Source organism: Callorhinchus milii, unplaced genomic scaffold (genome assembly GCF_018977255.1).
Source record: "Callorhinchus milii isolate IMCB2004 unplaced genomic scaffold, IMCB_Cmil_1.0 Scaffold7, whole genome shotgun sequence".
NCBI lineage: Eukaryota > Metazoa > Chordata > Chondrichthyes > Chimaeriformes > Callorhinchidae > Callorhinchus > Callorhinchus milii.
In genome coordinates this window covers 5,614,784-5,640,424 of record NW_024704748.1, presented here as the reverse complement: position 1 = coordinate 5,640,424, position 25,641 = coordinate 5,614,784, and the positions used below count along the sequence as shown (strand labels likewise).

Below are 25,641 nucleotides of genomic sequence, written 5' to 3'. Positions count from 1 at the left end.
GTGGCCCAGTAACTCATTGCTTAGAGCAACCGAAAACCAGTCAAGAGAGTTATTGGAGGTGGTGCTGCAATCACCACAGTTGGCTATCAGAAGAGCATTGCCATCTTCACATTTTATTTTCATTTGGTTTCTGTCTGGTTGGTTCCAGGCAATGGGTTACAGAAGTTAGGTTATAACTGCCCTAGAGAGCTGACTCTCTCTCTCTCTCCCTCCCTCTACACTCACACACTCTCCTCTGGCTGGTTTCCTCACTGACCACGCACTCGCAGTCTGCAGGCCACCACAGTGATCAGGACGGCACATTTCCCACTGCCTTCCTCAGACAGCAGTGTCTCCTGTTTCTTTGCCCAAGTATCTGTTTACCAGCTCTTTTAACACCCTGAGGAGTGAGGAACGAGACGACAGGACAAGGTGCACATCAAAATACAGTTTAATGAATCCACAAATGTTGCTTTAAAATACACAGCGTCCCTTAGCGAGTGTATAAAATTAAAAGCTGCTGCCTTGACTAACATCGATAAGGCATGCATTCCACATGTAAGTCTTTAACCTCTGCAGCAAGGTGAACAAACAGCACACAAAACAGCCAAAGTAGTGACGGAAACAGACACCGAATGGCAACAAGCACTGGGATGGCTCTGGGGGAGTGCGTGAGTCACATATATACATCTTTCTCTGTGTCACACTACAACACATCACAAAATTTATAACCAACAACGGGTAAAATCAGGTACTCGAAACAGCCAATATAGAAATCAGTTTTATCCAGTGGTTCCTTTTGTCTTTCACAGAAAGCTTGTGTGTCTTTGGGTGGTTTGGGACAGTTTAGTGCGGAGGAGGGCTTTGGGGGTATAGGACAATGATAACACAGACAGCTGTAACTCCAAGAACCTGAACCTGATTTTTTTAAAAATAAAATAGGAGAGGGGGCGGTATTTTTATTCTCCCCTCCGAGTGGGCACTAAGACCAGTAACTCAGCACACAGTGGCATTTTGTTGTGGTCAGCCGGCTGGTCTGATGGATGCGGAAACCCATCGCCATGCTTAAGAGCTTCCAAACCAGCCAAGCGAGGATTGGAGGTGGTGATGCAATACCGCAGTTTGCCATCTTTACATGTTATTTTCATGTGGTTTCTGACTGGTTGGTTCCAGGCCTGGGTTACAGAGGTTGAGTTATAACTGCCAAAGAGAGGTGACTGGTCTCTCGTCTCGCCCTCCACACCGACACACACACACAGAGCCCTGTGCTCTCCGAGATCTGGCTGGTCGTCTCACTGGCCACACTCCCGCAGTCTGCAGGCCACCGCAGTGATCAGCGCAGCACCTTTTCCACTGCCGTCCTCAGACAGCAGGAAGGTCACGTTGCACTTGGGAGCCAGCTCCTTCACTGTTTTGTGCATGATCTTTGAGAAACTGGAGAGAAAAGGAACAATTAAGTTATAGTCTTAAGCAAATTCCCCCCCCACCCACCTTACTCAGAGTTTCTGTGTATTTGGCATGTAAATAATGACAATAGAATAACTGATACTTGGGAAATAAAACAACAGGTTGCATTTACACAGCGTTCTTCAATGCAGAGTGACGAGCTCGGACACAGAGCAAGGGCGAATGGGGAGGTGACCATAAGCATGGCCGACTGACGAACTAAGCTGGTTTATTAGGCTACGTTTCTACAATCTACACTTCTAACCGGTCAAATAGTAAGAAACTCCCTTTTTTCCAGTCGTGCCCAGGGATCTTTAACATCCACCTGAACAGGTTGACATCATGGCGAAAGATCCCACGACACTACTTGAAAAGAGAAAGGAGTTTCTCTTTCCTGGCATCCTGGCTGACAATCCTCCAGATAAAATTGGTCACCGACTCCACAGCTGTTTGTGGGACATTGCTGCGTGCAAATTGGCTGCTGCGTTGGCTGACAGTGCACAAAAACCTGCCAAGCTTTTTCAGACAGACCGTGAATAGCCGTATGGAACGCAAAGATTGCTGTGTATGTAAAAGATGGTAACGAGGCAGACACTCACTGTGGGTGCAGTTTGTAGAGAGTCCCGTCCACGCCCACCGTGACCTCCAGGTGATCCAGGCGCCTGTTCTCCCGGATTTTGTCCACGACGGCAGCCATTCCTGCCCCGCACAGCTGTGCCGCTCGGCAGGACACAGCCCCACACACCTCCTTCACAATAATACTGTCATCACACGTGCTGTCCAAGCCCAGCTGCTGCAGGATGGCTCTCACCTGGAGCAGAGCCAGTCGGTCACTGCCACACAAGAAAGCAACACGTCAACAACAACAACCACAACCACCACAACATTACATTTACACACATGTCAGCAGGCCGTCCCAACGCGCTGGAGAGTCAGGGATTTGTCATTTTCTTTTGCTGCGGCACAGTCACTACACTTTACAAACCCCGGGAGGCGCTTTGAGATGTCCTCCCAATGTGAAAGGAGCTGTAATATTATAAAAGGCTGGGAATTTGGTTTAAAGATCTGCTGTAACCTAATAAACCTGCAGAACAGGCTCGATGAGCTGAATGGACTCTTACAGTTGTTAAAAGTAATAATTTGGTCACTCAATCCACGACTGTTTTAGGGACACTGCTGTGCGCAATTGGCTGCCACGTTTCAATCACAAAAATACCCCCTTTACGCACTTTTCAACACATTTCTGTGAAACTCTTTGAGACGTGATAAGGCGCTATATCAATCGCAAGGATTATTATTACTACAGTAAAATCAAATGGGCCAAAGGGCAGGGGATATCCTGTACAAAGAGGCTGCTCACCTTTCTATCTGTGACAGGAACTTGGTCTCGAAGATGCTTCTGGTCTTTAGTCTCTCGGAGATCTGACCTCGGAACAGGAAGCCTCGCCGGGTGAAATCAATCACTACGTTACGCACTATTTCGCCCAGGTACATGCCACTGATCATTTTCTCATATCTGATCAACGACAAAACAGAAACTCAGGTCAACCTGTGCCTCTGATCTCCTATAGACCTCAAGGTATGATTTGAAAAGAATAGCAAGTTTCTCTCTCCCAGTGGCCTGGCCAACAATCTCCCAAATACTGTCTGTCTGGGAAGCTTTCACACTGCTTGTCCAGTGCTGGAAACTGGGAGCTGGCTCTGAATATCAGGCTGCATCTCCCTGACCAGCCCACCCCACAATGACCAACAAATGATTATCCTTTTGGTGGGGTGAGGGTGGGGTGGGGGGGAAGGTAAGCAGAGTATCCATGGAATGAAACTGGCTCCAAGGTTACATAAGAATGTCAGAATCGAGCCGGCCCTCTGTGGCAGTCTCTAGGCCAGTTCCTGAGCCAGGGGGTCCACAGTATTCCAGGGCACTGCTGGTGACAACACATCGTCTGGCACATTGGGGGTAGAGAATCCTCACGCTCAGCTTCTGTTAACCCTCCACACCAAAACTCTGATGGGTAGGGTGGTCCTAGCTGGACAAGCAGCGGGAAAGCTCGCCAGACAGTGTTCTCAAAGGCAAGCTATCTGGTTGGCGTTGGTCAGACTCCGGCGGTTACCCTGACAGAAACACTGGGGTTTTGTGTGGAGAAAAACACAGCACCATAAATCATGTGTGACGCTCTCACCTCTGTTTGCCTTGGTTCAAAGACAGATCATCCACAGCTCGGTCGTACTCTGTCCGGATATCGTCCAGGCAGCCATTGTCCCCGAAGGCCCCCCATTCCATGTTTACACACATCCTGCCCTCCTCCTCGCCCACCATCTCCACGTTCCCCATCTCCTCCATGTAGCAGGTGTTACTGCCCGTCCCTGTGACAAGACATACGATTCAGCAACAAATTGCATTGTGGAGTCCTGTAGCGTAGTGGTCAGATTCCCGGGCAGAGCGAAACCCTCGGCAAGTTTCCTTACTCCACACTCCTCCGATTACTTACCAGTAAGTAGGAACCCGGTTGTTTGTCGACTGTCGGATCGCTTTCCAGGGGTGATAATCAGTTAAAAAAATGTGGTCACTCAATCCACGACTGGTTGTGCGACACTGCTGTGCATGACTGGCTGCCACGATCCCCCCACAAAAACAGTCACTCCACTTTACAAAATATTCTGTGAAGCACTTTGAAAAATCTCAATGACATGATAAGGCACTATATCAAATGCAAATATTATTATTATTTATACAGTGCCCTTTCACAGGAAGATGTCCCAAAGCACTTCATAGGATAGACTGTAAAGCGTAGTGACTGTGTATTCTGCGAGCGAAACGTGGCAGCCAATTTACGCACAGCGATGTCCCACAATCAGCCATGGAGTGAGTGACCAATTTTATTTGGGGTCGATTGTTGGCCAGGACACCAGGAGAGAGAAACTCCCTTCTCTTTTTGAATAGTGCCATGGGATCTTTAACATCCACCTGAACAGGTATAGACGGGACCTCGGTTTAACATCTCATCGGAAGGACGGCACCTCTGACAATACAACATATCCCCAGCACTGCACTGGAATGTCGGCTCCTGTGTGAGTTCAAATCCTGACGTGGGACTTGAAGCCACAACCTTGTGACTCAGAGTGTTGATCAGCCTGGATGGGGCGAGGACTCGGCTGAAGTTACCACCGGCCTCGGAGTGAGAGACTTACCTACGATCATGCCGACCTCACACTGCGGATCCTCGTAAGCGCAGGTCATCATCGTCCCAACCGTGTCGTTCACAACAGCCACAATGTCCAGCTCAAATTCCTGTTACGCACACGCACACACACACACATAGTCAGACAGAGTCAGGCTCCTGTTACACACACACACACACAGTCAGTCAGGCTCCTGTTACACACACACACACACACACAGTCAGTCAGGCTCCTGTTACACACACACACACATACAGTCAGTCAGGCTCCTGTTACACACACACACACACAGTCAGGCTCCTGTTACACTTAAAAACACAAACACACACACACTCACACACACTAATCAGTCCTATTACCCACAGTGCTGTTATAATAATAATCCTTGCATTTGATATAGCACCTTATCACGTCTTCGAGACGTCTCAAAGCGCTTCACAGAATATACTTTAAAAGTGAACTTTCGTGGGTGAAAGGTGGCAGCCAATTGTACACAGCTGTGTCCCACCAAGAGTCGTGGATTGAGTGATCAAATTATTTTTTTTAATTAAATTTTTTTTATATACAGACAGTCCTGTGCCATTACCCACTGAACCATTAGGAAATTATTAAGTTAACTTTATAAGAAAGAGACCTTTAGAACCTGTGAAAAGCCAGGCAGTGCTGTGATAAACAGGTACAAGGTGCTAAGAGGGTGTTTTCAGTGCAAGTTTACTCCAATATAGGACAAACTGCAAACTCCACATAGCTCACATACCTTGGCGCAGCCTCACAGACCAGACATGCAAATCTGTCACACGGCACTAAATAACACAGCCTCTTTCACACTGGGAGCACGTCTGAAAGTGAAAGTCACAGAGCAATGTCTCACAATCAGCCATGGAGTGAGTGACCAATTTTGTTTGGGGGATTGTTGGCCAGGACCCTGGGAGATAGAAACACTCTCCTCTTTCCAAATAGTGCCGTGGGATCTTTAACATCCACCAGGCCTGGGTTTAATGTCTCATCCGAAGTACGACACTTCCGACAAAGCAACACTGCACTGGAGTGTCAGCCTGGACTGTGAGCTCAAAGGTTCCACGTGGAGCTTCAACCCACAACCTCCTGATTTGGAGCCTTTTTTCATAGCCTTTGACGGTTACCTTAGAGGCGTCCCTTCCAAACGCCCTCACACCTCTCACTCAGTCGTTGCAAAGTGCTGTGCAAATATTTCTCCATGTGATTTGCCGAAGCCTGTTGTAAAAGGGGTTTATTGTAAAGAGAGGTGGTGGTGAAAGGGTTAACGGCAGTGAAGCAGAACACTGGGTGTGTGTGTGGCATTGGACTCTGCACATTAACAACACCAATGGATAATTACAGGCCGACGTGTTCAAGAGTGAGATAATTACACCCAAGTTCAATCTTTACCCCACCAGGGTCACCCAGCTCCCGGACTGAGGTTAGGCTCTCAGCGCTCAGTCAGGGTCAGCTCTAACAACAGGACACAATGGCCTGTACACGCCAGACCCTGGATCGTTGGAGGTGGAGGTTTCATTGCAATGTAGAGAAAGGGACAATCAGAAAGGATGAGACCTTAAACCGAGGTCCCGTCTGCCTGTTCTGGGAAGTTAAAGATCCCGTGATCCTATTGGAAAAGAGAAGGGAGGTTCTGGCCTCCTGGCGTCCTGGCCAACAACCCCCCCCCCCCCCGCCCCAAATAAAATTGGTCACTCACTCTATGGCTGTTTGTGGAACACTGCTGTGCGCAAACTGGCTCCCACTACATAGCCACCACAGTTTTCCGTATCTGATCTGATTGAGGTATGTAACACAGTGTAACTAATTGACCAGTTAAATAGAGAGTGGACGACTCTTCCCTCTGGTCGAGACTCCAAAGCAAAGAGATCTTCAAATTATAACTAGGACGTTCAGAGGTGAGATCAGAACATCTCTCTTCGCATAAAGGGTGATGCGAGTGTGGAACTCGCTGCTCCACAATGTCGTAGAAGCAGAAGAGTTTACTGATCTCAGCCCCACTCTGTGCTGTTACTGATCTCAGCCCCGCTCTGTGCTGTCACTGATCTCAGCCCCGCTCTGTGCTGTTACTGATCTCAGCCCCGCTCTGTGCCGAGCGGCTGAAACCGGCAGAAAAAGTGACAAATGATGTACTTACGTCCCGGCGTTTGATGGCGTCTCTCAGCATGGACACCACATCTTCCCCCTCACAGTCCGTGGCCTTGAATCCCTTGGTCCATTTCAGCAAAATCCCCTGAAGACAAGACAAGAAGAGGGTCAGTGGCAATAAACGGTAACCACACCACAGCTGGACACAGGAATCCAGGTGTGTCTGACCACAGCTGGACGCACTAATAATAATCCTTGCATTTTTACATTTGATATCACGTCATCGAAACGTCTCAAAGCACTTCACAGAATATACTGGCAAGTGTGGTGACTGTGTATTTTGTGGGTGAGACGCGGCAGCCAATTTGCGCAGAGTGATGTCCAACAAACAGTCGTGGAGTGAGTGACCAATTTTATCTTGGGGGCAAGAAACCGGGAGAGAGAAACTCCCTTCTCTTTTCGAATAGGGTCGCAGGAACTTTAACATCCACTCGAACAGGCGGACGGAACCTCCGTTTAACACCTTAGACTGTGCGAATCCAAGTTTCAACGTAGGATTTGAACCTACAACTTTCTGACTCAGAGGTGAGAGCGCTACCACTGAGCCAGGCTGACTCTGTACTCCAGTTGTGAGTTTGCCACAGTTGGAATGCCACGAGCTATATGTACGTTAACACTTGCCTCGTCTAAGCTCTTCTGCTCACAGGGGAAGGAGAAGGTGAAGCCAAGAGGAAGACGAGCTCCTTTCATGCCCATGTAATCCAGGAAGTCGGAGATGCATGTGACAATGTGATCGAAGAGCTGGAGACAGACACACAGTGAGCCTTAGAACCACGTCTTAAGTCTCTGCAGAGACAGCGAGGCCCAACACCCCTCCCCCAGCCTCAGCCAACCAGCCCACTCGCTAATGACCAGCCCTCCCCTCCCCACGTTCCTCTTCCAGCTGCCTGCTCCTCTCCCGGGTAATTGATCAATGGTTATTTCTCTAATAACCTGGTTGCTCCCATTATTGTGTCTTAATCATTGACTGTGGAACAACAGTGAAGGAAAAAATTATTTGACATTCAAATTGTGCGCACATTAACGTTTCCTTACACCCCTCCCGCTCTGTGCCAGGCGTTGCCTCTCCCCCTCCCCATGCCAGGCAGTGCCAGGCTTACCTCTTCTCCGGTGCCCTGCATGATCTCTAAGGGGATGGCGTAGATCTTGTTGTGCATCTCCACGGTGCGCCGCTTGCCGCTGCGGATCTTGACCAGCAGCACCCGGAAGTTAGTGCCTCCCAGGTCCAGGGCCACAAAGTCTCCATTCTCTGTCAGGGGCAGAACACAGGCAATACAGTGCGGAGGCAGCAGGGGGTGCCACACACTCCCACAACAACACCCACTCCCCACCACTCCTGATACAGTCCACCCCCTCCCGCCGCGCTAACCTATATTATTGTTGTATAGTTATGTATACAGTAATAGTCACATAAGCCCGATCAAGCCTATGTTTCCCCCTGTTCAATGTGTCGGTGCTGTGCTGGGGGTGGGGGGAGTGCCCGTTGCCAGCGCTGGTGATGCTGTGCCCGCGCGGTGACTGACCTGAGCCATCAGGTATGCTGCGGACGAAGGAGGGCAGCATTTTAACGGTGGCCGCCTCGTGCGTTTTCTTCTTCAGCCCGTTCTCCATCTCCACCCGCATCCTCCGCTTCACCTCAAACAGCTGCTCCCTGGTCAGGGTGAAGGAGGCTAGTGTCTGGTCCATCTCCTGGCGCTGGGACACCAGCCGGGTGGCCACTGCAGTCACCATGGCCGCCCCCTTCCCACTGCCGCTCTCCGACAACAGGAATCGCACCTCGCAGTCCGGCAACAGCCGCCTGACCGTCTTCTGGAGACGCCGGGCAAACCTGGGAACGGCAAACACAGCCTCCGTTACTGTGGCCACTTACTCAACTTCAAGCGGAGTCCTGCAGCGTAGAGGTTGGAGCACTCGCCTTGCAAGCGAGAGGACCTGGGTTTGATTCCCTGGTGGGTCAGGGAGAAACCTTAGGCAAGTTCCCTTACACCACACGCCTCTGTTTACCTAGCAGTAAGTAGGAGCCCGGTTGTTAAGTCGATTGGGGGAAATCGCTTTTCTGGTAGTAATAATTAAATTGGGTCACTTCAATCCACGACTGTTTGTGGGACACTGCTGTGCGCAATTGGCTGCCGCGTTTCACCTACAAAATAAAAATAATAATCCTTGCATTTGATATAGCGCCTTATCACGTCAAAGTGCTCCACAGAGTATATTATATTTTGTGGGCGAAACACGGCAGCCAATTGCGCACAGCAGCATCCCAGAAAAAAGTAGTTGTTTTTTTTTAAAAAGGAATTTTTTGGTAAACAGAGGCATGTGTGTGGAGTAAGGAAACTTGCCTAAGGTTTTGCACCCCCTGCGAATCGAGCCCAGAAGGCGAGTGTGACAGAGATGGGAGATGACTTACTGCGGGTGCATCTTGTAGAGCGAGCCGTCCACGCCCACGGTGGTGCGGAGCCGGGGGACGCCCTTGTTATCCTTGAGGCGGGAGAGGATGGCGCCGAGCGCGGCGGCACACAGGTTGGCGGAGCGGAAGGAGATGATGGTGCACACGTGCCTCACCCCAATACAGTCCTCGTCTGAGGGCTCCAGCCCCAAGCGGCTCAGCACCTCCTTCGCCCTCAGCAAACCCTCCTTGGTCCTGGGAGCGCGGAGAGGGGAGAGAGAGTCACAAACACAATCATAATCCTCGCCTTCAACATAGCGTCTCATAACTCATCATAGTGTCACAGGATCTTTAACAACCGCCTGGACAGGCACAGACCGGACCTCGGTTTATAATAATAATAATCGTTACATTTGATACAGTGCACCCAGCAGTTGCACACAGAAATGTCCCACCGACAGCCTTGGAGTGAGCGACCAATTTTATTTGGGGGATTTGTCGGCCGGACAACCGGGAGAGAGAAACTCCACTTCTCTTCTCGAATAGAGCCACAAGATCTTTCACCTGAACGGGCAGAGGGGACCTCGGTTTAGCGTCTCATTCAAAGGGCGGCACCTCGAACAGTGCGGTCTTAGACTGTGTGATTCCAAGTTGTGACCCACAACCTTCCGAGTCAGAGGCGAGAGTGCTACCACTGCGCCAGAATGACGCACAAGTCATCTGAAGGACGGCGCCTCTGTCAATGCAGGCGCTTCTCCTCAGCACTGCGCTGGAGCGTAAGGTCGGGCTGTGAGCTCAAAACCCCCAATGTGGGGCTCGAACCCACAACCATGTGACTCAGGTGAGAGTGCGAGCGACTGAGCTGAGCTGACACCCACATTGGGTCAGATACAGTCAAAGGGGAAGGTCTGGAGACGGGCCTTGAAGGAGGAAAGGGAGGGGGCGAAGTGGAGGGATTCCGGGATGGAGTTCCAGAGGGTGGGAGCAGAAAGCCTGAAGGCCCAACAGTTGATGGTGAAGCGGGCAAGGCGGGGGACATGGAGCAGGCTGGAACCTGCTGAGCGGAGGGAGTTAGCAGGTCACAGAGGTAGGGAGCAGCAAGGCCATGGAGGGCTTTGAAGGTGAGGATGAGGATTTAAAATCCAGTGGAGCCAGGCGAGGATGGGATGATCAAGTCAAACTATTTCAGGAGAAGAAAGGAGGGGAGTGAAGAAGTGCTCAGAGAATAAAACAGTCAAACAGCCGAGGATTTGAAAATGAGACTTACTTCTCCATGGCGGACACATCCTTGGTTTGTAGTTTGCCTTTAGTCAGAAGCTCGGGCGTGATTCTACCCTCAAACAGCAGCCCTTCCTTCGCCATCTTGACTAGGATAAGCCTCACCAGCTCTCCCATATACATCCCACTGATCAGCTTCTCAAACCTGCAACACACCCATTCCAACCATCAACTCCACTCCCTCCACCAGCTCTGCCCTCAGCCCCACTCAATAACAACAACAATAATAATAATAACACTTGCATTTGATATAGCGCCTTATCACGTCGTTGAGACGTCTCAAAAACCTTCACAGGATACACCTTAAAGTGGATTTTGTGAGCGAAATGCAGCAGCCAATTGCGCACAGCAATGTCCCGCAAACAGTCGTGGAATAAGTAACCAAATTATTAATTTTTGAGGGGCGAATTTATTACCCCTGGAAAGCAATCATCCAATCGACTACCAATCAGGTTCCTATTTATTGCTAAGAAAAGATAGCTTTGTGGAGTAAGGAACTTGCCTAAGCTTTCACCCCGCCAGTGAATCGAACCAACCCGGGTGATCTGGTTTGCGAGGCGAGGGGTCTAACCACTATGCTTTGGGGATCCACACTGGACTACCAATGGGGGGGGAGGGGGGGGGGGATTCTGTCCAAGTTCCCAAACTCTGGATTGTTATGCAGAGACCACAGACTACTTCCCCTCACACTCCCCCCCAGCCCCCCGCCGACCCCCACCCTACGGAGGGTGTGTGAGGACATGGTCAGGTGTTGCAATGCCCTTGGAGTTGAATGTCCTGCCAACGCTCACTGTCTGGTCTCAGTGGTAATAGGAAGAAACCCGATCGCAAAGCTAAGCACTTACATCTGTTTGCCGGGGTTGAGAGACCCGCGATCAATCTCCCGGTCAAACTCAGTCCTGATGTGCTCCAGGGAGCCGTCGTCCCCGAACCCCCCCCACTCGATGTTGATGCACATGCGGCCCTCGTCCCCCTCCACCAGGTCAATGTGCCGCAGCTCCTCCATGTAACAGCAGTTAGTACCAGTACCTGCGGGGGGGGGAGGAGGGGAGTGGGGGGACGGGGGGGCAGGAGATGGCAGGCGTCAGCTTACAGCCAGCGAAACACAACAGGGGTGGAGGGCAGGGAGGGTGACCGATGGCACGGAAGAAGAGGAAACTCTTGAGATGGGCCTTGAAGGAGGCAAGGGAGGGGCAAGGCAGAGAGGCTCCGGGATGGAGTTCCAAAGGGTAGGAGCAGAGAAGCTGAAGGCCGACGCCAATGGTAGGGTGGGCCGGGCAGGAGACAGGGAGCAGGCAGGTGACCGCTGAGCGGAGACAGCAGGCAAGTTGGTATGGAGTTAGGAGGTCACAGAGGGAGGTAGGAGTGAGGCCGTGGAGGGTTTTGAGGACGAGGATTTTGAACTCAATCCTCTGGGGGATGGGAGCCAGTGAAGCCAGGCGAGGGTAGGGGTGATAGGGTCACGGAGACTGAGAACAACTTTACCAATGATCAGCCCCACTTCACAGCGCTGGTCGTCAAAGCCACAGGTCATCATAGTGCCCACTGTGTCATTCACCACGGCCATAATATCCACATCATACTCCTGGAGAGAAAGAGAGTGCGTGTGAGAGTGTGTTCGCGTGTGAGAGAGTATGAGAGATAGTGTGTGTGGTAAAGAGAGAGTGCGAGAGAAAGAGTGTGAAAGTGAGAGTGAGAGAATGCGTGAGAGAAAGAATTTGCAAGACAGAACGAGTATGTGAGTGAGAGAGCGTGTGAGAGAGAGTGTAAGAGAACAAGACTCTGCTTTACTGCCCCCCCCCCCCACCTTCAACTTCCCACCCACCCCAGAAGACAGTCAGGATGAGATCAAATAGATCTTAGCAGCTTCCTTCCCAGACCCACTGTGTGAACACTCCCTGCTCCCTGAGCAAGCAGTTAGGACATTTACCCCTCGCTTGTCGATCGCCTTTCGAAGCAGCTTTACCACATCAGAGCCCTCCACTCCGCTCGCCTTGAAACCCTTCGTCCACGTGATCAGGATACTCTGAGTCACACACAGCAACGGGTTATTTCATTGTCAATCAGCCAGCCCCACCCAGTTGACAGCCAGCGTAGCCCCACCGCCACAAATCACAAAAATACAATCAACAACAACAACAAGTTATATTTACACAGCGCCTTTTAAGTCGGGAGGACGTCCCAAGGCGCTGGACAGTCAGGGATTTGGACCCGAGCAGGGAGCTGGGATCAAGAGGGGTGGAGGGCAGGGAGGATAGGGGTAAGGAGGGAGACCGAATGCGCCGTCGAAGAGGAGGGTCTTTAGACGTGCTTTGAAGGAGGCCAAGAGAGGGAGCAAGTCAAACGGACTATGGGATGGAGTTCCAAAGGGTGGGGGCAGAAAAGCTGAAGGCCTGACTGCCGATGGTGGGGTGGGCCAGGCGGGGGGTTGAGGAGCAGGCCGGAGCGTGCTGATACAACACCTTTCACATTGGGAGGACATCTCCTAGTGCTTCATAGCACTGGCTGGGCATCAAGATAGGGTGGGATCCATGGGGAGGTGGGCGTAAGATGACTGAAATGCGGTCAAAGAGATGCGCATTGAAAGAGGGGAGAGGGAGAGAGAGCGGGCCCCACTTACCTCGTCCAGCTTGGTCTGTCTGCAGGGAAAGGAGAAGGTAAAGCCCAGAGGCAGTTTCTTGTCCTTAATCTCTTGTTTCTCCAGAAACTCTCCCAGGCATTCGGCCACATGGTCAAACAGCTGCAGGAGGAATGGGGAGAGGAGAGGAGATCAGTGTGGGCGGAGGCGTTTCCGAGGGAAGAGAGACTGAAGGGGAAGCTTAGCGCTCTGCCTACCTGGGCGCCGCTGCCATGGACGATGTCCTTGGGCGTGCTGTAGATTTTGCTCTCCATCTCCACCCGCTGCTGACGCTCGTGAGACACCTTCACCGGAGGATACGGAAATTCGAGCCACCCAGGTCCAGGGCGAGGAAATCTCCCTTCTCTGCAAAAACAGTGACAAGCAGTTAGCGTCCTCCGCAATTCTTTAATAATCATTATCCTTACGTTTACATTTGCGTCGCGTAGCATAGCTCGCTCGCCTCGCAAGCGCAAGTACCTGGATTTGATTCCCAGGCAGAGCAAAACCTTAAGCAAGTTTCCTTACTCCACACTCCTCTGTTTACCAAGCAGTAAGCAGGAACCCAGTTGTTAATTGATTGGCGGATCGCTTTCTCGGGGTAATAATCCCTCCCCCCCAAAATTTGGGCACTCAATACACGACTGTTTGTGGGACACCGCAGTGCGCAACTGGCTGCCGTGTTTCGCCCACATAATACAGTCAATCCACTTGTCAGTATATTCTGTGAAGCGCATTGAGAAGTCTCAACAACGTGATTAGGCGCTATATCAAATGCAAGGATTATTATTATTAATAATATAGCGCCAACCACATCTGTCGGACCTCTCAAAGCGTGTCACAGGAAACACTGAAATGTGTAGTCACTGTGTGTTGTGTACGGGAACGCAGCAGCCAATTTGCCCACAGTAAAATCCCACAAACGGCCCGACAAGGCTACCAGTAGACTGACTAAGAATCTGATCCATACATTCAGCCCACTTCCCATCAACAACTATCCTTGAAGGGGGGGTGGAGAGGGTAGTTGGAATCTTCTATGAGCTGAACTGGCTCCAAGATGACACGTTTAGCAACAGAAAGTCAGAATCGAGCCAGACCTCTGTGACGGTCTCTAGTCCTGTTCCTGAGCCAGGCAGTCGCAGTATTCCAGGGCACTGCTGACGACAGCACCTCCCAGCCTGGCTCATCGGCAGGACTTGGAAGGGCAAACTAGTCACTGGGGGCAGGGAATCCTCCCACTCAGCTCCTGTTAACACTGTAAGCTAAAGTCCTAAGGGGTAGGGTGGTCCTATTGGACAAGCAGCGGGAAAGCTTGCCAGACAGTGCTCTCAATGACAAGTTACGTGGTTTTAGCTGGTCAGACTCCAGCAATTACCCCAACGCATACTCTGGGGTCCCCAAGCCTTCGCTCTTGCCAACCTGAGCCAAATACTTTCTGAAATTAGGTGCATCCCTCCAGGAAGAGACTGCTTACCTCCTTCCCAAGGAGGATGGATGTATGTGTGTGTGTGTGTGTGTGTGTGTGTGTATATACGTGTCAGACTCCCAGTGACCAAAATCCCTTTCCCTGGAAACAGCATATCTTCCGCTTCCTCCAGAATAAGGGACAATCCTGACAATCTGAACCCTATCTTATCAAAGGACCTTTGACTTTGTCCAGACAGTCACATCCAGAGTGGCTCAGCCTCACACAGTCTGCCTTTCCCAGGATATGACTGCGCAAAAAAACTGGAGAGTGCTTGTTATTAATTTGTTAATAAAAACCTCATAACAACCAGGAGAGCAGTGATGGGAATGCCATCAAAAGCGCATTTGACAGAGAGAAAGCAAACAGTGCTCACACAGCGTGATTTAAACCACTTATGTCTTTCCTCGCTTAGAGAGAGAGTACGCGAGTGAGAAAGAGAGAGAGAGAGCGCGAGCTCAGTGAGTCAGCATATTGATTGACAAGCCCCCCCCCTCAATCACATCCCAACCCTCAGAAGCTGGTGGAATTTCATAGCTCCTTTTTACGTTAAAGGTTTCCAATTATTGTTATAATAATAATCCTTGTACTTGATATAGTGCCTTGTCACGTCATCAAGAAGTCTCAAAGCGCTTCACAGAATATACTGTAAAGTGTAGTGACTGTGTATTTTGTGGCCGAAACGGCGGCGGCCATTTGTGCTGCACAGCAGTGTCCCACAGTCGCGGATTGGATTGCGTGACCAATTTTATTGGGCCTAGGACACCGGGAGAGAAACTCCATTCTCTTATTGAATAGCACCATAAGATCTTTAACATCCACCTGAACAGGCAGGAAGGTTTCATTTGAAGGACGGCACCTCCAAGAGGAATCAATTTACAACAATTAAAAGGGAACTGGATAAATATTTAAACAACAACAAATTGCATTTGTACAGCACCTTTGACTCGGTGGGAGAACATCCTTAGGCACTGGACAGTTAAAGAGTTTGCACCCAAGATGCGGGCTGGAGTCCAGAGGGGTGGAGAGCAGGGAGGGTGGGGTAGGAGGATGACCAAAGGCACGGTCGAACAGGTAGATCTTGAGGTGAGGGCAGAAAGGCTAAAGATCTGACCCTGATGGTGGAGCAGGCAGGGCAAGGGACCTGAAGCAGGCCAGTGCCAGCCGAGTGAAGAAGGCAGACAGGTTGTTGGGGTTTTAGGAGGTTATAGAGGTAGGGAGGAGCAAGACCGTGGAGGGCTCTAAGGGAGTTGACATCACCTGTTCCATCTGGGGTGGACCTGACGAAGGTTGGTAACATTTTCAGGGTGGCTGTGGGGTGGGTGTCTCGACCCAAACCCTTCTCCATCTCCGTTCGGAAACGGCCCATGATTTCACACAGCGTCTCATCTGACAGACGGGCTCCGTAAAGATACTTGTCAATCTGTGAGAGGAAAACACGGCAGTTAACAAAGGTAACACAACAGGCACAGACACCGCACAACTGTGAGATAAATTCACCTTCAGGCACAGCAGCTGTGAAGAGCCACAGCCTCAGTCTCCGTGTGGGTCACACACAAACACACACGTGCACTTTGTCTCTGTGTGAATATACACAGTTACTCAGTCACACACGCACACACACTGTCTCTGTCACTGTGTGGAGTCACACACACTCTCTATGTCTCTGTAGTGAAGGCAAATGCCACAGAAGTCCTGTAGCTCAGTGGTTAGAGCACTCCCTTGCAAGCGAGAGACCTGAGTTCAATTCCAGGCAGAGGGTGAAACCTTGGGCAAGTTTCCTTACTCCACACACCTAATAATAATCCCTACAAAACCAAAAACAATAATAAATTGGTCATTTTCAATCCACGACTGTTTGTGGGACATTGCTGTGTGCAATTGGCTGCCATTTCGCCCACAAATATACGATTAATTCACTTTACAGCATATTCTGTGAAGCGCTTTGAGAAGTCTAGAAGACGTGAAAAGCGCTGCATCAAATGCAAGGATTATTATTATTATTATAGAATAGCTGATCAGGGAACTCTGAGGCTTCAGTTAACAGCTGCTGGAGGGCGTTACCTGTGAGCTTGAGTTCGGGAACATCCGTTTGTATATCCAGCTGAACTGGCTCCAAGGTGATATATTTGGCAACGGAACGTCGGAAACAAACCTACCCTCTGTGACGGTCTCTTGTCTGGTCCCTGAGTCCGGCGGGTCGGCAGTATTCCAAGGCTCTGCTGATGACAGCACAGCTCAGCCTGGCTCATAGGCTTCTCTTGGAAGGGCAGACCAGTTACTTGGGGGCAGGGAATCCTCCCACTCGGCTCATGTTAACCCTGCAAGCCGAGCCCCCTGTTTTTAGCCAGTTAGACTCCAGAAGGTACCCCTGCGCCTAATACGTTCCGGTATGAGGTAAGCAGAGAGTGTCCCTCTAGGGAGAGAGTGCGCATTCCATTCCAGACACAGAAATTTCCTTGTGTAGGTGACATACATGGAACTCTCAATTTGGTTTGGAGACGCTTAAGCACAGCGATGGGATTACGTGTGTGTTAAGACACCCTCCAGGCTGATCAAAAATAGAATGTCTCTCAGAGTTGTGTAGACACTGTTTCTCAGTGCGTAATGTGCGGAATCAGATACACACCCTGTCTGTCTCTCTACGGTCAGTGCGGAGATGCAGTCTCTCTATAAATAAATGAACAAGTCATCTTATAGAGAAAAGCTCAGTTGTGTTTCCCTAATGGCCTGAGTCATCGTAAACCTCTCGACTGTCGGGAGGTTGCAGGTTTGAGACCTGCGTGAGCGTGTGCTGATAATAATAATAATCCTTGCATTTGGTATAGCGCCATATCACATCATTGGGACGTCTCCAGGACTGCGTGAAGGGCGCTATATAAATGCAAGTTGTTGCTGTTGTCTCAAAGTGCTTCACAGAATATATTGTAAAGTGTCCCCAGCTCTGCCCGCTCCACGAACGTAGCCCTTGAGGTTCTCACTGTCACAAACAGCAATCTCTCTTTATCCACATCAGTCAAAATGAGGAGGCTCCCTCCACCCCCACCCCACACACTCACACAGACACACAAACACCACAGACAGACAAAGAGACAAACACAAGGACACACACACAAAGACACAGACAGACAATCACACACACACACAACACACACACAGAAACAAAAAGGCACAGACACACACACAGAACACATACATAGACATAAACACACACAATACACAAACACACATACACAGGCACATCAGACCCTTTCCCAAGGGAACGGAAACAAAATAGAAATTAAATTCCATTGAAACAGTGAGAGTTCGCTGTCAGCCTGTCTGGGTGCCTCGGGTAATGGCAGCCAAGGGCACTGTGTCCTCTACACCGACACTGCCCACACCTCTCAGTCCCCATCAGCAGCTCAGTCTGAGACACACTGTGTGCTATTCACACCCCAGGGCACAGCAAAGGCTCTCAGCCACCGAGATCAGAGACTCAGCAGTCAGGAAGATGAACCTGGCGATCGTTGCTACGCTCCACGCTGACATTCTAGAAGGATTCTTTTATTGGATTTCACTCCCCCTCCACCTCTCCCCCCCACCCGGTCTGCGTTAATCCACTCGGCGAGGGTGATGCGCAGGTTCAGATCCCCAGCATGTGCGTCACTAGGCTAGCAAATTCATTCACACACATTTCCACTGGTCGATGTTTGGACGCATACCTCTCCTCCTTGCAAAATCATGCTTAATAATACCTGTATTTAACAGAGCAACTGTAATGAAAGAGGAATGCTTTAAAGGGAATTGCTGACCAATAATGCTAACAATAATCCTTCATTTGATATAGCGCCTTATTACGTCGTTGAGACGTCTCAAAGTGCTTCACTGAATATATTGTAAAGTGGAGCGACTGTGTGTTTTGTCCATAACCCCTGCCCTGCCTGCTCCACCATGGGCGGTCGGGCGTTCAGCCTTTCTGCCCCCACCTCGCCGCAGGCTAATCAAGGTGGATTCCAGGCGCTGAATGTACAAACGTGCGTTCCCGAACAGCCTTCGGTAACGGTGACGGACTGACACACACGCAAACGCCGACAGGTAAAGGAAGCACAGGTAGCAGCGGAGGGATTGAGTCTCCACGCTGCACCTGGCTCATTATATCCATCGTGAACACAGCGTTTATCTGAACACACACTCGCCGATTACAACAGCAAACAGCTGAATGAGGCTTAGGTGATAAAAGTCCACAAATAGTCACATCGAGGCGTCTCGCATATTCAGTGAGCGAGGCACACCAGCTAAGTGCCGAGTTCCTGATCTCAGTCGGGAGCAGGGGTCAGGGTTACAGCAGTTCCTAGGTTACCAGGCCAGAGGGGTTGGGGGAAACAACATCAGACAAAGCCACTGCCCCAATAAGCACCCCCTCTCCTCCCTAGGTAGTGGAAGATACAGATATGGGATGAGGCCAGGGTTGGGCCTGTGATCTGATGCTCACTGTCGGGCTGACACGTGAATGGGCTGATATGGGCAAGGGAATCAATGAAGCCCAAGTCAAAGCAACCATTTTCCTCCTGTTCCCTTTTTGTGTGTCAGCCTGACTCGTCTCCGAGTCAGATGATCGTGGGGCTCAAGCCCGATGTCGGGACCTGGAATCACACAGTCTAAGCTGACACTCCAATGCATCCTGTGAATCGCTTTAAGTCGTCTCGACAACGTGATAAGGATCAAATGCAAGGATTGTTACCCTTATTCAAATGCAGCCTTAAAATCCTGCCCCAGATTGTCAAAGTCGATAGCTTCTAAACCCGAGGAAGAAATGGGTGGGGGTTAAAAGATAAGATAGACCTGGTGGGTGGGAGAGAGAGAATTGTGTGCGATATTGTACACTGATTACAAGTGTGTGTACACACACACACACCATAGAGGAATGTCACCACAGCTGATTTCAAGGACATTGCAGTGAGAAGAAGGAATGAGACATTAAACTGAGGTCCCGTTTGCTTGTTCAGGTGGACGTTAGAGATCCCATGGTACTAATCGAAAAGAGAAGGGAGTTTCTCTCTCCTGGTGTCCTGGCTGACAAGCCCCCAAAATAATTCTGTGAGGCGCTTTGAGACGTCTCAACAATATGATAAGGTGCTATATCAAATTCAAGGATTATTATTATTAATAAAGTTGGTAACTGACTCCACGACTGCTTGTGGGACACTGCAAACTGTCTGCCGCGTTTCACCCACAAAACACACACTCACTGCCCTTTACACACCCGTGAAGCACTTTGAGACGTCTCGACACATGATAAAGACCCTATATCAAATGCAAAGGATTATTATTGCTATTATAATCCCAGGGGACCAGCTTTGCGATATGCCTGTGCCCATTACATCCCAGCCACAAACCCAGCACGCAGGAATGTCTGAAACCCGGGGTTAATTACCTGAACAAAAAAAGGAATTACATTAACATAAATGTTCCCTGTGGGGCCTCGGAGTGGATGGGGTGGGGGAGGGGAGCGTGACCTAGTCAGAGGACAATTGCGAGCCCAGCTGGAGGGCAATGGAGACAGTCGGCCCCCACCCCCTACCCCAGGGTAGCTTAGTTACCGAATACGCAGAGAACATGTCTTTCACTCATTTTCTGCTGTTGATTTTAAACCACTTTAACCCCTGCACCGAAGTCGTTACACACATCGTCCAGGAACCAACTCCGTCCATTTAAACCAGCCAAACATTCCGCACAGGCCCGGGCAGGGCCGTGCTAACATTGCCAACAATTCACTGATAAACACTGATGCACCGCGCCATTTACTCCCAGCGGACCTTACCAAAGGGAGAGAAACCATCACGCCAACCTCTCCCTACACCGAGAACCGCTTAGATTTGCTTGGATTAAATAATCCAATAATAACACTCATTATAAAGGGATTTAAACCCGGCAATGCCTAGCGCGCTGTGACCTGCTGTGTTTTACAAGGGATGTTTATAAATTTTCACCCACAAAACACACAGTCAATCTTTACAGTATATCCTGTGAATCGCTTTAAGTCGTCTCGACAACGTGATAAGGATCAAATGCAAGATTGTTACTCTTATTCAAATGCAGCCTTAAAATCCTGCCCCAGATGGTCAAAATCGATAGCTTCTAAACCCGAGGAAGAAATGGGTGGGGGTTAAAAGATAGATAGACCTGGTGGGTGGGAGAGGGAGAATTGTGTGGGATATTGTACACTGATTACACACACACACACACCATAGAGGAATGTCACCACAGCTGATTTCAAGGACATTGCAGTGAGAAGAAGGAAGCCATTGCAACATCGTTTGCAGGATGCATTCGTTATCTACGCAGGGCAGAGAGAGAGAGAGGTTGGTGCAGTTTTTCCTCCAGCTTCACCCAAACACTGAACCCTGGCCACTAACAGTGGACCATCCAACAGCCATCAGCTGTAACTGCGCCTTGCAGACCGACCCTGTGCCCAGTGATGTGCCTACGAGCAGGAGGCAGGATGCATCTGTGTGTGTGTGTGTGAGAGAGAGAGAGACAGACAGACAGGAGATAATAATCCTTGCATTTGATATAGCGCTTTTCACGTCTTCCAGACGAGATATAGCAATGCAGTTTCACACTTACCTTTTTCACTTGATCATCCTTTAATTCCGTGAAGTAATAGGCCAGGAGCTGCGCAGCTATCATCTTGCCTGGAATTCACAAAGGACTGATTGAGAGAGTGATAAAGAGCCCTTTGCACAAAACCCACACCCTTTCCTTTCTTTTCCCTCCACCGCAGACAGTGTGATGTGTGCTTGCTCTAAATTTCCTCTCTCTCTCTCTCTCACACACACACACAGACTAAAAGTCTAAGATCCTTCAGTCTCAGATCCCGCAGAGCTGTGAGATACACTTGCCAGCCTTCCTGTGTAGTCAATGGCTACACACTCACTCATACACACACACTCTCTCTCTCTCACTCTGTAAGCACCAGCCCACTTCCTGCCTGGTAATTGGCCATCTACAGAGAGACCTTTTGCTGCATAAGGGAAGAAACCCAACTCTTGAGCCCTGAGTGGCTACTGAGAAGCCATCAGAGCCAGGAACTGGGCTGCAGAGCTCAGTGCAACAGCGCACGTTCCCTATGTCTCTGTCATTCCAGCTCACGGACAGACAGACTCACACACCACACACGCCCACACACACACAGCCCCCGAACCTCATAACCTGCCCTAGCAATCACACCGTTCATTTCTTAGACACAAACAATGATAGTAACACAGTTCATCTATAATAATATAATAATGATCCTTGCATTCGATATAGCACCTTATCATGTCTTCAAGACGTCTCAAAGCGACTCACAGAATATCCTGTAAAGTGAGTTGACTGTATATTTTGTGGGCAAAACGCAGCAACCAATTGCACACAGCAGCGTCCCACAAACAGTCGTGGATTGAAGTGACCAAATTATTATTTTGCATTATTATCCCCAGAAAAGCGATCCTCCATTTGACAAATAACCGATTTCCTGGTACCTATCATACACCGAGTGAGAGCTCAAATCTGCACTTGTCGGATATAAAATACAACAGCAACAACATAAACTGACCAACTCGTGACTATCCTCATTGGGGTGGAGGTCTCCCTGGAGCTGAACTGGCTCTAAGGTGACTTGTTTGGCAACGGAATGTCGGAATCGAGTCAACCCTCTGGGGTGGTCTCTAATCCAGCTCCTGAGCCAGGCAGATCTGAGGTATTCCAGGACACTGCTGATGACAGCACAGCTCACTGGCAGGACCTGGAAGGGCAGACCAGTCACTGGGAGCAGGGAATCCTCCCACTCAGCTCCTGTTAACCCTGAAAGCCAAAGCTCTAATGGGTAGGGCGATCCTAGCTGGACAACAACAACAGCAACAACAGAATTACATTTGTGCAGCGCCTTTCACATCAGGAGGACTTCTCAAGGTGTTGGACAATCAGTGTTTTGGAACTGAACTGGCGGTCGGGATTAGGAAGGGTGGAGGGCAGGGGGGGAAGGAGGGTGATCGAAAAGACAGGTCTTGAGGGAGGCAAGGGGGTGGGTGCAAGGCGGAGGGACTGCGGGTGGAGTTCCAGAGTGGCTGAAGGCCTGCCCGCCAACGGTGGGGTATGCGAGGTAGAGTGTGTGCGAGGTGTGGTCCGCTGAGTGGAGGGAGCGAGCAGGATTGGTAGGTGGTTAGGATGTCACAGAGGTAGAGGGGGGCAAGGCCATGGAGGGGTTTGAAGGTGAGGACCAGGTTCTTGAACTGTATCCTCTGTGTGATGGGAAGCCATTGGAGTTGGACAAACATGCAAGTGAGAGGGTCATGGAGCCTGGTGCGGGAGAGGACATGGGCTGAATGATTTGCAGCCTATGAAGGGAGGAATTGCGGAGGCTGACAAGCAGTGAGTTTACATAGTCAAGGTTCGATGTAATGAAATCACGTATGACGGTTTCAGAGTCACTCCTCTGTTGCCAACGTTAATTGCCCGCATGTAGCCACACTGCTCATTTATTGAGTGGTGGAGGCACAAAGTAACAGGAAATGCTTTAAGTCGGGGAGTTGGGGAGGCCAACAAGCAGGGAGTTTGCATAGTCGAGCCAGGATGTTATGAATGTGTGTACAACAACAACAACAACAGCAACAACAAGATTACATTTGTATAGCGCCTTTCACTGTCCCAAGGCATTGGACAGTGTACAGCATTTCAGACCCAAGCAGGGAGGGAGAAGGGAGGGGAGGGGAAGGGGGGCGGCCGTTGGCATGGTCGAAGAGGAGGGTCTTGAGCTTGGACTTGAAGGAGGCTAAGGAGGGGGCCGAGGCGGAGTGACTGCGGGATGGAATTCCAGAGGTTGGGGGCAGAGTGGCTGAAGACTCTCTCGCCAATGGTGGGGCGCGTGAGTCGGGGGATGTGGAGCAGGCCAGAGCCGGCTGAGCGGAGGGAGCGGGTTTGGGACGTCGCAGAGGTAAGGTGGGGCGAGGCCTTGGAGGGCTTTGTAGGTGAGGACCAGGATCTTGAACTAGATCCTCTGAAGGATAGGGAGCCTATGGAGTTGGATGAGAATGAGGGAGATGGGGTCCTGGAGTTTGGTGCGGAAGAGGACACGGGCTGCAGAATTCTGGATTATCTGCAGCCTGTGCAGGGAGGAGTTGGGAAGGCCGACAAGCAGGGCGGGAAAGCTTGTCAGACAGCAATATCAATGGCAAGCTACATGGTTTTAGTTGGTCAGACTCCAGGAGTCACTCCAATGCACACTCTGAGATCCCCTAAGCCCTCCAGGACTCATAAAGGGTGCTATATAATTGCAAGTTGTTGTACTCTCCGGAATTAGGTGAGCATCATGCATTCCCCTGCGAGGAGAGAGAGTGCGGGTTCCATTCCAGACAATGTTTCTTTGGTCGGATGATACATGTGGAAACCCATCACTGTGCTTAAGAGTATTGACAAATGTATGCCACCTACACATGCAACCCATCTTTGTCTAGCAATGGCAAGGTTTAGCTCATTAGATTCTAATGAGGTCCCCAAGCCTAATACTTTCTGTGATTAGGTAAGCAGAGTGCGTCCCTTGAGGGAGAGATTGTGCATTCCATTCTCTGGAATCTCTGGAATTTCCATGTGTAGGTGGGATGCACGGAATTCTCATCTTGGTTTGGATACTCTCAAACATGTTGATGGGTTTCCGCTTGGGTCAAACCAAACAACAAATCCACTTGTACCTGAAACAACCTTAAATTGTATACGGGCAACAGACAGATGTGAAACTCTCAATAGATTGGCAGACTCCCGGCTGAACCAAAACAAGCTAATCCCCAGAGCGGCTGGTTTGGGGCCAGATTTCCAGAGATTTGCGGGTTATATTGTCCGCCATACTGAGAGAGAGAGAGAGAGAGAGAGGAGAGAGAGAGAGTTTTGGATGTTATGTCCTTGGGCTGATATAAATCTCCTCCCTTTCTTTGTTCCCACAGTGATAGAGAGGGCTGTCAATCCATCAACCGAGGCCCCAGCCACAATGTTCTCTCAATTACTCAGTCCGCACCCCAGGTCCAAGCTTGGCTGTGCTGCTTCAAAGACAATTAGTCTGACATAGCACTCGAGTACTCTAAATATCATACACAGCCCTAAAAGTAATCATCTGTTCACTCTCTCTTCGTAATCTCAAATCGCATTCTAAAAGAGGTCGATAGAAGACTATTTATAGCCCTCAGTGTAAATCACACAGTCTGGCATAGCGCCTCTTTGGTAGATCATTTGGGGGCAGGGAATCCTCTGACTCAGCTCCTGTTAACCCTGCAAGCCAAAGCTCTAATGGGTAGGGTCATCCTAGCTGGACAAGCAGTGAGAAAACTTGCCAGACAGTGCTATCAATGGCAAGCTCCGTTGTTTACAACAACAACAATATTACATTTTAAAGCGCCTTTCACGTCGGGAGAATGCCCCATGCCGCTGAACAGTCGGGGATCAGGACCCGAGGGTGGGGGGGCAGAGTTGGGATGAGGAAGGGAAGAGGGGGTAGGAGGGTGGCTGAAGGCACGGTCAAAAAGGAGTGTCTTAAGTCGCGCCTTGAAGGAGGCAAAAGAGGGAGCAAGGCGCAGGGATTGTGGGATGGAGTTCCGAAGAGTGGGGGCAGAGAGGATGAATGCCCGTCCGTCAATGGTTGGGCAGGAGACCTGAAGCAGGCCGGAGCCTGCTGAGTGGAGGGAGCAGACAGGTTGATAGAGGGTCAGCAGGTCAGAGATGTAGGAGGCGATAAAGCCTTGGAGGGCCTTGAAAGTGAAGATGAGGATTTTGAACTCGATCCTTTGAGGGATGGGGAGCCAGTGGAGCCGGACGAGGGTAGGGGTCATGGAGCCTGGTGCAGGAGAGGACACGAACTGCAGGGTTCTGGATGATCTGCAGCTTGTGGAGGGGAAGACTTGGGGAGACCGACAAGGAGGGAGTTTCCGGAGTTGAGCCTTGAGGTGACAAATGAGTGTATGAGGGTTTCGGCGACCTGGGAGGTGAGGCAGTGGCAGAGTCGGGCAATGTTGCGGATGTGGGGGAGAGCAGAATGGGTCATGGCACTGATATGGGGGAGAAAGGACCGTTAAGGGTCAACCAAGACATCCAGGTTTCTGACTGGCTAAGGTGGAGTGT

At 50.3% G+C, this 25,641-nt stretch overlaps 1 protein-coding gene across 1 annotated transcript; it reads right to left on the bottom strand.

The window, feature by feature from the left end:
* Nucleotides 1-414: 414 nt before the first annotated feature.
* LOC103185837 (hexokinase-1) lies at nt 415-21,500 on the bottom strand. The gene is given in 19 exon segments (XM_007904548.2): nt 415-1,413; nt 2,025-2,258; nt 2,786-2,941; nt 3,606-3,789; nt 4,615-4,714; nt 6,758-6,853; nt 7,390-7,509; nt 7,869-8,017; nt 8,292-8,596; nt 9,176-9,409; nt 10,422-10,577; nt 11,278-11,461; nt 11,918-12,017; nt 12,363-12,458; nt 13,053-13,172; nt 13,268-13,362; nt 13,365-13,415; nt 15,775-15,937; nt 21,124-21,500. Coding segments are annotated over 19 exon segments (2,748 nt in total). The 5' UTR covers nt 21,187-21,500; the 3' UTR covers nt 415-1,271.
* Nucleotides 21,501-25,641: the final 4,141 nt, after the last annotated feature.